This window comes from Dermacentor variabilis, chromosome 3 (assembly GCF_050947875.1).
Source record: "Dermacentor variabilis isolate Ectoservices chromosome 3, ASM5094787v1, whole genome shotgun sequence".
Lineage (NCBI taxonomy): Eukaryota > Metazoa > Arthropoda > Arachnida > Ixodida > Ixodidae > Dermacentor > Dermacentor variabilis.
In genome coordinates this window covers 111,574,336-111,588,255 of record NC_134570.1, presented here as the reverse complement: position 1 = coordinate 111,588,255, position 13,920 = coordinate 111,574,336, and the positions used below count along the sequence as shown (strand labels likewise).

At 47.0% G+C, this 13,920-nt stretch overlaps 1 protein-coding gene across 1 annotated transcript; it reads right to left on the bottom strand.

The window, feature by feature from the left end:
* Positions 1-2,781: 2,781 nt before the first annotated feature.
* Positions 2,782-13,428, bottom strand: LOC142574094 (Na(+)/H(+) exchange regulatory cofactor NHE-RF1-like). Its single transcript, XM_075683264.1, has 4 exons — positions 13,186-13,428; positions 7,324-7,494; positions 5,917-6,132; positions 2,782-3,348 (listed from the first exon to the last, which is right to left on the bottom strand). Exons 1-4 carry the CDS (start codon positions 13,378-13,380, stop codon positions 3,040-3,042), a joined length of 891 nt encoding a protein of 296 aa, XP_075539379.1. The 5' UTR covers positions 13,381-13,428; the 3' UTR covers positions 2,782-3,039.
* Between the last annotated feature and the right edge of the window lie 492 nt (positions 13,429-13,920).

Genomic DNA, 13,920 nt, shown 5'->3' with positions numbered 1-13,920 from the left:
GCACTTTGCGTGTACTCGCGGGCTTTTTTATGCTCGGAAAGGACTTTTAGGTAGCACGTATTGAGCAACAAAAAGCTGTATCGGGAGATTTTTATCTTGCTTTACAGTTTTCTTATTGACACTTCTCATCCAATTATAATAATTCAGAAGCTGATTAATCAATTAAGACTATCTCATTATGCGGAATGCAGAAAAGAATCTGAGTATCTCCAAACAACATTAGCTTGGTTCAGTCCAGCTACGTGGCACTTGCATATTTTTGAAGTTTGGTTCAAGTTACGTGGGACTGTGTATTGAATGAAATGACATTCAAATGATCGGATGGATTATTGTTCTAAAACAATCAGTGGCGATTTAGCAGTTATTGCTAGAGAAATCCGTTATCAAGTCGCAGCACTTTGAGGTCCCGGATCCATGATTTAAACCGCGTTTACTACACTGCCGAAGGCGACGTGGCGACCATTGCATTGCGATGGCGTGACGACGACTGCACGATGACGAAGATATGACGTCGCTGGAGTGACGGCGTTGGTAACAGGATGACTGTACGTATGACAGCGACGGCACGTCGGCGATGGCGCGACGACAAAGGGACGCCGATGCTGGATCGATGCCGACGATGTGACGAGGATGGCGTGACGATGAAGGTGTCACGGCGGGAATGACGGAGCTGGAATGACGATGACGGCACGACGACAGTGGGACGACATTGTTAAAATGATTACAAAGGTGTGTCGACAAAGGCGTGTTGAGGATGGTACGACGACAAAAGGATGACCGAAATGGACACGACTACGCCGGGACCAAAAGGTACGGGGAGAATGGCTTGGCGACAGTGCCGTCGCTACGACGAAATGGCGACGATGAGATGGCCCCGTCGGCATGACAGCAACTCTGACGGCGGCGCGATGTCGACGATTGCATGACGACGATCGATTGATGACGACAGCATGGCGCCGATGGCTCGAAGGCGGCGTGATGACAACGCAGTCAGAGCAACCGAGTAATCGTGGCTGAAAAATGTCCACGAAAAGGCAACGAAGGAATGACATCGCACTGTACCGAAGGCAATGAAATGACGACGATAGAATGACGAAGACATCACAACAATGCCGGCATGTCGGTGTTGAAGCTCACGTCTGCGCTCAAGTGCATCACCTGCCGCCGCGGATCACCTTAATTCGTACTACATTTGATATTCGTTTCCACTATGTCCGATACTGGTCAATCGGATCACCATAATTCGCACTGTATCCACATTTTTAGACTGCAAGATCTTTGGGATCGACCCCATTTCGCGGAGACAAATGTCATTAAAATGTCATCGACGGCATGGGCGTGACTTTTCGTTGACCTTGGCTCTTACTAGCCAACGAAACGTTTCAAATTTAAAGTATATTTAATATCTAATTTTTCGGGTAGTCTGTACACAAAAGTTATTCTGGTGGCAGGAGAAGAAACTGTCTGAACGCCGTAGGCCTCGATATCGTATATTGCATAAGCTTTTTTTAACAGTCTAACTTAAGCTGGAATACCCTGTATGTGCCATACATGAACAAAGTTGAAAACAACATTGGGGCAGACGTGAGTTTGTGAGTGCGGGCACGAGCTTTCGACATAGAACAAGCGAAAACAAAGTTGCCCAGAAGGTAAGTTAAACACTAAGCGCTTCACTAACGCTCGATATGCTTGTGAGCGTTAGTGCATTGCGACGGCATCGAGAATAGACAAAGCTTCGACAGGGGCCAAGTAGTTTGCAATCACATTATTTTTGCATAACGTGGTAACACGCCATAGTGTATAAATAGGCGGCACAGCTACGCGATGAGATACACTTGTGTCTGTGTAGCGTTGCCTTTTACTGTACACATCCGTGCTTTCACATAGTGTAGCAATAACAATATTCACGGGTTCACGTGCCATCACAAAGCCACTGCTGATTATTGACACCAGTGAATTAAAAACTGAATTCGACTGGATAAAAAGAAAAAGAAAACCCATGATGTGCTTCCCCCGTGCTACTGCAGGATCAGAAGGAAAGGTACCTCGACTATCCGGTCTCTTTTTCGCAAGCCGCCGAGATGGGCTGGACTGCCGAAGTCAACGTGCGCGACGAACTGTCCTTCTCGGTTCCTGCTTGCGTTCAGTGCGAATCCGTAGCCGTCGAAGTTTGGCCACTTGCACAAGTGGCACAGACGCAGCCCTTCTGTTGGCTCCTGCAAGGTCGCGATCGCGACGGCAGAGAACTCAACGAAAGACCTGCTTGAGACTCAGTGGTCATGTCGTGCCAAGTACACCAATGATCGTCACGTCACAGAAACTAAGCAGCACTGCGCTTGGTTAGTGCACGTAAGAGAGTCCGCCGCCTGAAAGCGGCGAGTGCTGATGAATTCGCTTCAGCCGCGGATTAGTTTCATTCTGAGTCCGCATTCCCTAAACACCTGTAATGTGCTATCAGCGATAGGCCATTGCCGCGGCGATGTTCGCGTTACCGAAGGAACCTTATTGTGAGCGACGGGCATCTGATCTCCGGCCAGTGAAGAAACCCTCTCACGTGACGTGATTTCAGTTCGAGAGGCGTCGCTGCTGTTTCATTCAGTGGAGTCAGGAAGACCACTTAGTCGAGGCTCGTTTGAGAATACGCGAGTAGCAGCACTCTGCAAGCGCCCACCAATCACTGAACTCTTTTCACGCGTATTACATCGCGTCAGTCGAGCCATATGATGTCAAGTCTGGTATTCAAGATGAAATTTATTCTTACAATATTTTGGTGCCTCTTGGAAGCCAGAAAAAGGTGCCGGGTGTTTCAGAGGTAGGAGAATACGAATACATTTTTGTATTATAAGATTACGCCGGACGATCCATTTAAGCGAAATAGTGATGGATTTAAGCGGCACGAGGAAACATTTTACTACCCCAAGTTTAGCAAGCACTATTTAAGGGTGAGCGTATACTACTATGTAGATAATAATATAACGCTTGATAATAAAGCTAAACGCTAGACTCCCGCAGAATGAGTGGTCAGCATTCCACTCGTCCTTATAGTGTGCGGAACGGAATAGTCTGAAATAGTCGCGGTAGAAACATAATACTGACGACGGGCGACATGGCTTCCGAAGACCCGATGCTAACGGATGCAAAGTCGATGCTATCGGTGCCACTTCTTGGGGTGGACAAGGGACTGCTGCAGTTCATCAACACGGGCCTGGTGGCGGGAAGCTGCTGTTTGTACTCGATGAAGTTGCCGTCCTCGGTCACGACCTGGTGCCTTTCATTGACTGCTGGTCCGTCACGTTCAGCGACGTTCGCAGTTGAAGTGGCGATGTGCTTTGGGCTTGCTTTGTTCACCTGGGAAATGACAAATCTCCCACTGTTGCAGGCATCCACGGCTGATGAATGGTAGCAGAAGTATGCAGAAGGTGAACGGACTCAGTAAAGAATTTCACGAACGCCTGTCTGGTCGTGTTCCATATTGTGTAAAGCAGGGGTTGCACTAGAGTTCGATTATGCCAGTTTCGAAACTCCGCTTCACACTCCGGGCATGTTGGCGCATTTTTTTTGATAAGTAAATTGACCCGCCTCGCTATAGCCCAGTCGCTATGGCCCTCCGCTGCTGAACTCGAGGTCACGGGTTCGATCCTGGCATTCCGATAGGGGCGTAGTGCAAAAAAAAAAACTCGTTTTTGTGAGTGTTCAATCTCGCGCACACGAAGCAGGAAAACGGGGAGGAAGCACGCCGTCTTCAGTCGCGACTCGCGAGCAAGGCTGTGGGTGGAGAGGGGCGCGTTCTATTCCGGGCGGCACGGGCGGTCACGGGCGGTCACGCGCGCCCGCTCCGGCCACTATATCTTCAAAGCCATCTGCGAGAGGGACAGAGTTTGCCGCGTGATCCGTTTGCGCGGCTTAGTTCGCGTTGATGTGAGACGCAGCACGAAGGTCAATTCGCTCGCTGCTGCTGCCGCGCTTCCTCACTCGAGCGTTTCGACAGCGAGTTTCCGCGGTCATGGAGCGAGATGTGTTCATGCTTGCTTGTGCGCGCGTGACACCATGCTTGTTGATTTATTTGGTACGCCTATGTTTACAAGTTTATGCGGCTAATAAAACTACTATCTTTACTTCGTATAGCTGTACACTTATTTGCTATCGCGATCGACGCTTCGCCTTTGGGCGAAACTGCGTTTTTTGAGATCTTAATTGACAGACGCGATACCGGTGAGCGACAAGATCAAACTCGTCGTAGCCCATCATGCTTCCGTTAATCTAACTGAAAGAATGCGTTCGTTAGGAGAACTTTCTGACTTTCGTGAATGAGCGTGCCGATATCTTATTTTGCTGATGCATTCGATCAGCATTCGAAATTTTTAATTTTTGTGCGAGCACGCTGGGGTTGAATAGGATACATTCGATACGAACCGATGTTACTTTTGGCCTTCAAGCCAATCAGGTTCTACACAGTGCACTTCTTTTTAGTTCTAACACCTTGAAGAAAAAATCTTAGTGTTAACGGAATTAAGCCACTATAGATTAATTATCCAGCCAGGCGGAGACGACTTGCAAAAGAAACCACATCAATACACTTACTAATTAAAATAATTCCAATACTTAGCTTGCAAATTACCTAATTTACGGCACATGTTCATATTTCTATGCTGAAAGAAATAATCATAAATGTTCTGGGAACGGCCTGGCCCCCACACTCCACGCCGGCTGGGCCCAGTCCTGGCCAGCCAAGCCCAAGAGTGCCCAGCCGCGCCTCGAGCCACTGCACGCGGGTTCTTCGACTTCTTCCGCCGCTGGCTCCGATGCCGCTCATCATGCCGGCGCTCTAGCAATATATAATTCCGTGTTTCTAAATTTCAATATGGCCACAGTGGCCGAAATAACCGGCGTGAAAACTTGAATACGCACGTGGCGCCACGAAACGCGGCTCTCTGTCCAATCACTTTGCGACGTAAAAGTGTGGCTTGAAATCGGGTGCCGCCGTATTTCTCCCTTCCCGCGATTATTTTTCCCGATTGGCGCTGTGCGCAGCTGCTGATTAACAGCGTAGTCCCTTCAGTAGTAGGGGCAAGGCGGACCACTGTATCGCGCCTTAGAGGTGCTGCGTGCTTTATTAGCTCAATTAAAGAAATAATTTGACGCCAGTTATTAACGCGCGAAAGAACTGTACGCCCAACTACGCGAAAGTCCGGCGTCGTCGTCGGCGGTGGCAAGACGCAGCGATGGTACTAAAAGTGGCGGACGGTGGAAAGAGTAAAAACACGTCAAATAGTCTCGGATTCACGTCAAAGTTGTCAGGAAGGTTCCAGTAAACATAGTAAGTAAATTAATGGCTTTGAAAAGAAAATTTGGTACACATCGGTCAGGGTGGCAATCGAACCCGGGCCTCTGGGATGCGAGACTAGCAGGCTTCCCCGACGCCAAGGCAGCTCCACGGTTCTGGTTGACTAAATGTGTGCCTAGTGCGCCCGTCATTGGACGTGCGACGGCGCAGCAGAGAGATTTCGGGGTACAGAGACCAGGAAAGGGAATGGTTTCGCATTCGCGCACCTAAGCGGTCTTAAGTTTCTCTGCCGAATTTTCTTTTTGTTGGTTTACATGTGCAAACACGGAAGTATACTTTTATGAAAATGCCATTCAACTTCCCAGTGTAAACATGTGCTGTAGAGTTTGAAGCTAGTGAATAATGGAATTATGTGTTTTAATGAATGAATTGCTTTTATTTTTCTTGTAAATGATATTTGACTGGGCAGATAATAAAATTGTAGTGACGTTACAGGAGTATATTTTGTGAGCTTCTTGAAATGAAAAGGAACGCACAGTATTTTAGTTGGCACATTCTACAGACGAGCTTTTCAATTGCATTAGGCACGAGTGGCTGCTTATGCCAGGTTACCACGGCCACAGCGGTCATACCTGTTTCTTGCTTTTCCTGGAGGTCAGCCGTGGCGGTCGGCCGGGTGTCCAGCGCCGAAGCACGCCGTCTGCTTCGCCGCTGGGTCTCTGACTGCGGCTCGCGAACGCCTCGTCTGTCTCGCGGTCGATGACCAGCAAGTCGACTTGGTCCGGCTCCTTTCCTATGCGGCCCATTATCTCCTGGTAGCTCTTGTTCTCTACCGACACCGCGTTCACCTGCAGTGTTCCACGATGAGCGCACAAAGAGGAACTTCGCGACAAATTCCGCGCTGTTTTATATAAAACTAACGTGGGTGCGCTTATTGTGCGAGAAGCCTCACGCCAGTGCCCGTCTGCTGGCGAAGTCCCTTGTTTTGCCTCACCTACGTTCTATACTTATCTTGCCGGAATCATGTAGACTGCGTAATTCTGCGAAGAACGCGCTTCGTTATCTACGCCATATTATCAACGTGACACTGTCTACCGTAAAATTAGTAGTCTGCATGTCTTCATAGGACAAAAACTTCAATATTCACGTGTCGTATTTGACCCACTCTAATCCAATATCACTCAAACGCTCGCATCCGTTCAGAACCATGCCGCTACATTCACCCACTAGGACGATAAACGTGGAACGCCAGCGTCTCCTCACTAAAATATAAACTTCGTAACCGTTGCCTCTTGTTACCGAATTTCTCGTCTATGTCTCTATGACAAGTTTGAAAGCAAATATCTTCCGTTGGCTATGCCACCCGTTTTCGTGGCGGTAAGTGGTGGCAGAACTATACTGCCGATACAAACCGATACAAAGGCGCCGATGCATAAGTCACGTGCTATCGCGCTTCCGAGTTGCAGGGCGCGTCAGCCGTCGCCGGTTAACGGCTCTGTTCTCTAAGGAATTACGCACTATAATAACAAACGCTATCAAAATATCATCGCTGCTAGAAGCATACGCCCTGAAGCGTATGAGTTCTTTAATAAGCAAATATATTTCTAGAAGCGTTCGGCTATTCGCTTACATTGAGAATCATCGTCGGTAATGTCTGCACCGTTATTTGGGCACAAACTCGCAGAACTGCAGCTCCTGGAAGAATATAAACCGCCGATGCTGCTAGACTGACTTTCCGAGACAAACTGCGCTGCTCAGTAATACAGCACGTTTTACATGTCATCTTTTGATCACGGCGTCATCGATACTGCCATTCACGTGCCCACATGATGTGCTTTTGGAATTATTTAGGCATTAAAAACTTACCAGCACAGGCATCAACTATGCCACGCAAACGACTGCTGATACCTCGCGAAACCGGCGACAGTATTACGACGAAACTTGAAAGTCACTAAGGGTCAACAATGCAAGAAAGCTTTGTAATATCTCGCTTGTTTTGACCCAGTTGTCCTAGCAAGAACTTGCTGGGCTGTGCTTACTTCGACGAGCCTGTCATCGTTGCGGAGTCCGCCCAGCTCTGCCGGGCTGTTGGGCATTACGCCTGTGATGAAGTAGCTCTGGCGCTCTTTGTCTTCTCGGACACTGAACCCGTATCCTTCATAGTTTGGCCACTTGCGCAGGTGGCACAGCCGGAGACCGCCGGCAAGCTCCTGCGAAAAAGAAAAGCAAAACAAAGGAGGAGATGTTAGCACAGAAATATCAACGTACAGCGGCGTTTTTCTAAGCTAAAGAACTATCGATAACATTCTAACAAAAAACGAGTTGGTTGATTCCTCTTTCCGAGTGATTGGTCAAAACACGAAAGTGAAACGTGTATTCTGAGAATAAGTGGCCGCTTCACCGCACATTGAGAACTATACAAGTCCATAAATGTGCATCCCTTTATTAATTACAGTTTCGCTCGAAGGGTGAAGCAATGACAGCGATAACAAGCTCGCGAGGCCAGTGCTGCTACGCAGTGTGAACAGCACCGCGGAGGCTACCGGGTGCCATAGGTACGTCCGACGCTATGGTGAGCCCGTGTGTGGCGAAACTTTTAGCGAACAAAATGGCGACGCGCCCCGACGCCCGCGCCGCTACCGAACTGACGGCACCCGCAGAAGGAAATGGAAACGCAGCGCGTACCGTGCCTGATCGCGCACATCCAACAAGGCACCGCTCTGCTTGAGCTCCGTGATGAGGGCCTGGCTTCGCGGTGCCCCTTTGTCTAAAAGCGCAGAGCTCACGCGCGCCCGTCGAAGTGTTCCACGGAGATTGCGCGTATTGTCCGGGTTTACGCAAGCGAGCAGAGTTGTGCTTCTCTTTTCGCCGATCGCGCCGCTAGCCGTCCAACGCCATCACGTGGTCTATAATGATGTACAATGTTCCAACGCACTGCAAAGAAGCCAACTTTGTGGACGGCGACACCGACTTTTCGTTACGTTCAATGCTATCAACATCGCAACCAGCTGGTTCCGTAACACGCGTGCCCCAAGGATCAGTTACAGGCCCTCTTCTTTTCTTAATTTACATTAACGATTCAACCAATGACGTTTTTTCTAATATTTACCTTTTCGCAGATGACTCTGTTATCCTCCGTGAAATCTCGGACAAATCAGGTAACAAATTCTTACAAGACGATACAAACGCTATTTCTAACTGGTGTCACGTATGGTTAATGCAACTTGACGTAACTAAATGGAAATATATGCGTGTAACTCGCTGCAATATTCCTCTGCCGAACTATTACCTTAATGATACTCGCCTAGAGGTCGTAACCTCCTATAAATACCTAGGCGTCCACATAACCTTGTCACTTTCTTGGTCGTTGCACATCAATAAGGTAATCAACAATACTAATCGCATGCTAGGTTATCTTCGCCGAAATTTTCATGCTGCTTATACATCTTTAGAAGTGATCATATACAAAACGCTTATTAGGAGTAAAATGGAGTACGGCTCATCCATCTGGGACCCACACCTCGAAACCCTTATTCAATCACTTGAACTAAACCAAAACAATGCCGCGCGTTTGATTCAAAGCAATTACAACCGCACATCAAGCGTAACTGCCATGAAAAGCTCTTTGCTTCTTGCTCCTCTCTCAGCCCGGCGTAAGTGCTTTCGCCTTGCTTTATTTCATAAGCTATATTTCCACAATTCCTACCTGCGCGATAATCTTATATCATCTCCTACCTACATTTCCTCTCGCATTGATCATAGCCATAAGGTTGGAATCATTCAATGTTGCACCAGAACTTATAACGAATCATTTATTCCTAGGACCTATCAGGAATGGAACCACCTTCCCGGCGCAGTTGTTGAAATCAAAAACGACTCAAAGTTTCGTTCGGCCTTATCAGATATCATCACTCCCAGATACAATTAACTAATCAATTTTGCTGTAATAACTAACCAACTTTTGCTGCTCTGTTATTTATTTATGTTTTTTACCCACTCCCTTCTGTAATACTTCGGTCTTGAGGGTGCAATAAATAAAATAAATAAATGACATAATCGCATGTAATCTCGACATAAATAACATGACTGTCAAGCTTGAAGGACATGACATGAAGATGAAATGTACTGACATCACAAGGCACGCGTTACACGAAAAGAGTGACATTCGATGCATGACATGAAATGCAGATATGACATTTATGACAGGCATGCCCACGTGACATGACATACATAACATGAATGACATATATGACATGTCGTTCGTGTCGTCACGTAACTACATGTTATGCCATGCATGCGTGACATGACTGGCATGTCATGACATGCAAAAGTAGTGACATGTCTGCATGACAAATGGCATTTCATGGCTTGGCATGCAAGACAAACTATATCCACGCATGGCTTCACATGCATGACACAAATGACATGTAGGACGGGTCACAACATTACATGCAATACACAAATTATATACACGCATGGCTTCACACGCAAGACATGTATGACAGACATGTAATGACATAAAAAACCACGATCACATAACTAGTGGCCCAAACTAGCTATGCATGAGATGATATTGCTACGTTTGTCTATAATACACCTCAGCATGAGACAACACGAATGACACCTTTCTGTCTTTTAAACTGCCGTGAAGTCACAGCAATGATAGGCACAATGATGAATGCGACGACACTCAGACGGATGCCGAAGATCAGCGCGCTGAAGAAGCCGGACAGCTTGCACGAGTACGTATCCATGTACAGCAAGAGTATGGCTCAAGGTACTACAATCTACTTCACCGATACCCACCGTGGTTTCTTAGTGGCTATGGTCTTTGGCTGCTAAACACGAGGTCGCGGGATCGAATCCCGGAAACGGCGGCCGCATTTCGATGGGGGCGAAATGCGAGAACACCCGTGTACTTTGATTGAGGTGTAGGTTAAAGAACCCCAGGTAATCCAAATTTTCGGAGTCCTCGACTACGGCGTGCCTCATAATCAGAAAGTGGTTTTGGCACGTAAAACGCTATAATTTAATTGAATCCACTTCACCGATCTGTATCCTACGAGCCGGGCGAACGTTTTTGGGTTTGCACCTGTATTCGCCATCGCAGCCTCTCCGAGAAACTGTTGAGGTGGTACTTCGGGACGTAGAAATTTCTCTGATGCTTAAGTGACGCCAACTATGAAGTTGCGTTCGACAGTCCGCATTGCTCGTGGTGTAAACGACATGTACCAGAAGTGGTGCATGCGGTCTCTTCGAGCTCTTCTTTTCTAAATGACTTCACAGCACCAACCACGTGTGCAGATGCTGATGACATGTGATTAGAGCATCGGTACGATGCTCTCTTTGAAAAGAGGCTAATGTCGCATCTTAAAGATACAGAAAATGAAAATGAGGCGAGCAACATGGACAGCAACCAAGGACCACCAGCCAGGGGGTGAAGAAGTTGGCGCGTCGGCTCACTAAATATGGTATTAGTCTTTGTCGCACCGTTATCCTGATTCAGTTTTTTTTCTGTTGCGACATTATCAATGACGTGACTTAAATGACATGATAAAAATGCTTGTCATGTTATTTATGTCGTTCCGGATGTTAAACACCATCACTCCAACCCCGTTGCGTTAGCTGGGTTCTGAATTTTATCATAAATGGGAGAGTTCAGATGCATTTCGTCGTGAACGATATCTGATTGTAAGGGCTCGTTTAAAGAAATCAGTTACCAAAGTAGTAACAACCATTAAAGATATAGCGCTCAGTGTGAACATAATTGAAACTGTGGAATGCAGGCGTACTATCAATACTACTCTAATAACCGTCGGTGAAGTCTCCTTACGGTTGTTACGTCTTTTTCTTTATACTTACAAAGAAATAAGACTTTGTACACCTTGAAGAATTGCGTATAGTAGATGCATATTTTATTGGTGTGTCTGCTTCCAATTAAAATTATTTCCTGCCATTGTCTTTCCATTTCAGCTTTGATGGTGCCGTTTGTGTATACGAAGGCGACAGCTTACATATCGACTCTAGGTGGCAGCTTTTCCTCATCGCTCGATTTCACAATTCGAAGCTTGCGCTGATGACGGGAAGAACAATGGCTTGATCGCTTTGAATGGAGAACACCTGCAGCAACGTACACTTTGCAGGTAATGCCGCAGCATCCATTTCTTAATAGGTGCTGCATAATTGCCACGTGCTGGGCATTGCGATGCGCACTGATCTACAGCGCCGATATGTAAATGGCCTGCGCACCTACGTTCGGAGAGCAGACTGGTGACAATGGCTGGAGATGGTGGCCAGCTGTTATGTTCGTGAGCGACGGCTTTGCGTTCATTATTTGCTTCATTATGTAAGTTTTTATAATGAACTCCTTTTCGTGTTCATGTAACCTCGACTTCCGTATGGCGTGAATGGAGAGCGAGTAAAATCAAGGGCGAATCCGCAACAATCTTCATATCTATGCAAGCCGAATATGCAAAGTTGTGGATTCAGTTTGACAACTTGCTTTCCTCTAACTGATGACCTTATCTGCGAATAACTTTTAAGCAACCACTTTGTTCATTAGAAAGCAGCGCAGTATAACCTTTGGTCAGCTTGCTCGGAATCTTCGTATTTCGGGACTACAAATATGCGGCCCCTGCTTTAAACTTCGTGTGAGCGACGGTCACGAACCCACTGCGTCGTTCCTTAAACACTAAAGCGTTTTGACGGAGCCGATAGTCCGTGGAACTCGGTCGCTCAATGTGTGGCACGACCAAGCCGTTCGCAGATGTCTGCCGCTCTGAGCAACGTACTGATACATCAATGACAGCGAAGTTGCATATATAGGCGAGTTCTCATGCCTATCGGAAGTACTCGGGGCCTATTAGCTGGCTGTGCTTAGTGACAATTCATCACCGACACCTTGGTTATTCAGCCGCTTCGGAGTTTCTACGGGAGCTAAGTTGCTGCTGGACGGTGCCATGAGTTTTCCTCGCCTCGACTGTTTTCCCCGCCTCAGCTGACCTCCAACGTGGAGCCGTTAGAAACATCGTGAGACGCAAGAATTACGGAATTCTGTCTACAAACAAACAAACAAACAAACAAACAAACAAACAAACAAACAAACAAACAAACAAACAAACAAACAAACAAACAAACAAACAAACAAACAAACAAACAAACGGGCTAACAAACAAAAAAACAAAATAGCAAACAAACAAACAAACAAACGAGCAAGAAAACGAACCAACGAGCAAGCAAACAAACCAACGAGCAAGCAAACAAACAAACGAGCAAGTAAGCAAACAAACGAGCGGGCAAGCGAACAAACAAACGAGCAGACAAACAAACAAACGAGCAAACAAACAAACAAAAGAGCAAACAAACAAACAAAAGAGCAAACAAACAAACAAAAGAGCAAACAAACAAACAAAAGAGCAAACAAACAAACAAACAAACAAACAAACGAGCAAGCAAGCAAGCAAACAAACAAACAAACATCAAACAAACAAACAAACAAACAAACAAACTTCTGCACAGAGGAGTTATGCACTCAAGGGACGAATACGCAATGTACCTTTAACTTTATAAACGTTGATAATTACGTTTCAAAGGGCGCACTGGTAGGCTAGTTAGGTAGTCACGGTGGAATATGGCAGCGCACTTCGAAACAAAGACGTTCCACAGAATGAACAGCGCGCGTGTAAGTTCATCCTGTGTAAAGTCGTTATTTCGAAATGCGCTGCCACATTCCAATACCTTTAAAAGCTAAACATGGCGATTCAGACTCAGATTACGCTGCTGGCTGTCCTTTGACTGACATTTGGTGCCGAGCACGTTGCCCCACACCGCCACCACCACACACGAAGACGGTCGTGCGGAGGCAAGTTCGCTATAAAAAACGTGGTGCGTGCCGCACTCACGCTCGGCGTCGTGCTGCCCGATGAGAGACTGCTGAACGACGACGTCCCGTCCTGCTTCTTGCGCGTCTTACTCGCTGGTGCTTTGGAGTTCACGTGGACGATCTTCAGTAGGTTGCTGCGGATGGGGATGTCTTGTCTTTCGTACCAGGCCGCAGTTTCGTCGTCCACGACCAAGAGGCGAGCCTCGGTGGGCATCGACTTGATGAGCTGCACGACTTCCTGATTTTTGAGGCCTTCTAAGCTTGCATCGTTCACCTGCGTGGCAGACGATCGTGCACGTTATACTTGTGGCGTAAGAGCCGTACGTTGGCTGTACGACCAGGCGTACCACCAAACGCATCCCCCCCCCCCCCCGAACACGTTTCATGTTCCACCAGGTTCCACGTACCAAGTTCTCATTAGGAGTAGCCGTCTTTATGATGCGTCCTCCGATGGTACCGGTAGCTTTCACGAATGTGCTTTTTTTTTCTATATTGTACGTCCGTGGATGCTAGTGACACGCACGGCACAACGCTATATTACAAAATTAGCGTAATTGGTGTTATGCAGTAATGTCGGCAACCCTTAAGTGAAACAGCAAAACCGAGGAAACACGACTATGATAGGCACGAGGATGATACACAAAGGCAGATGCCACGAAATCTAGATTAAGAACCTTGAAGAACTACCGCTGCGTTATCTTCGACAAACCACTGTCGAGACAATGACTTCGCCCATCAGTTTCAGTTTCACTTT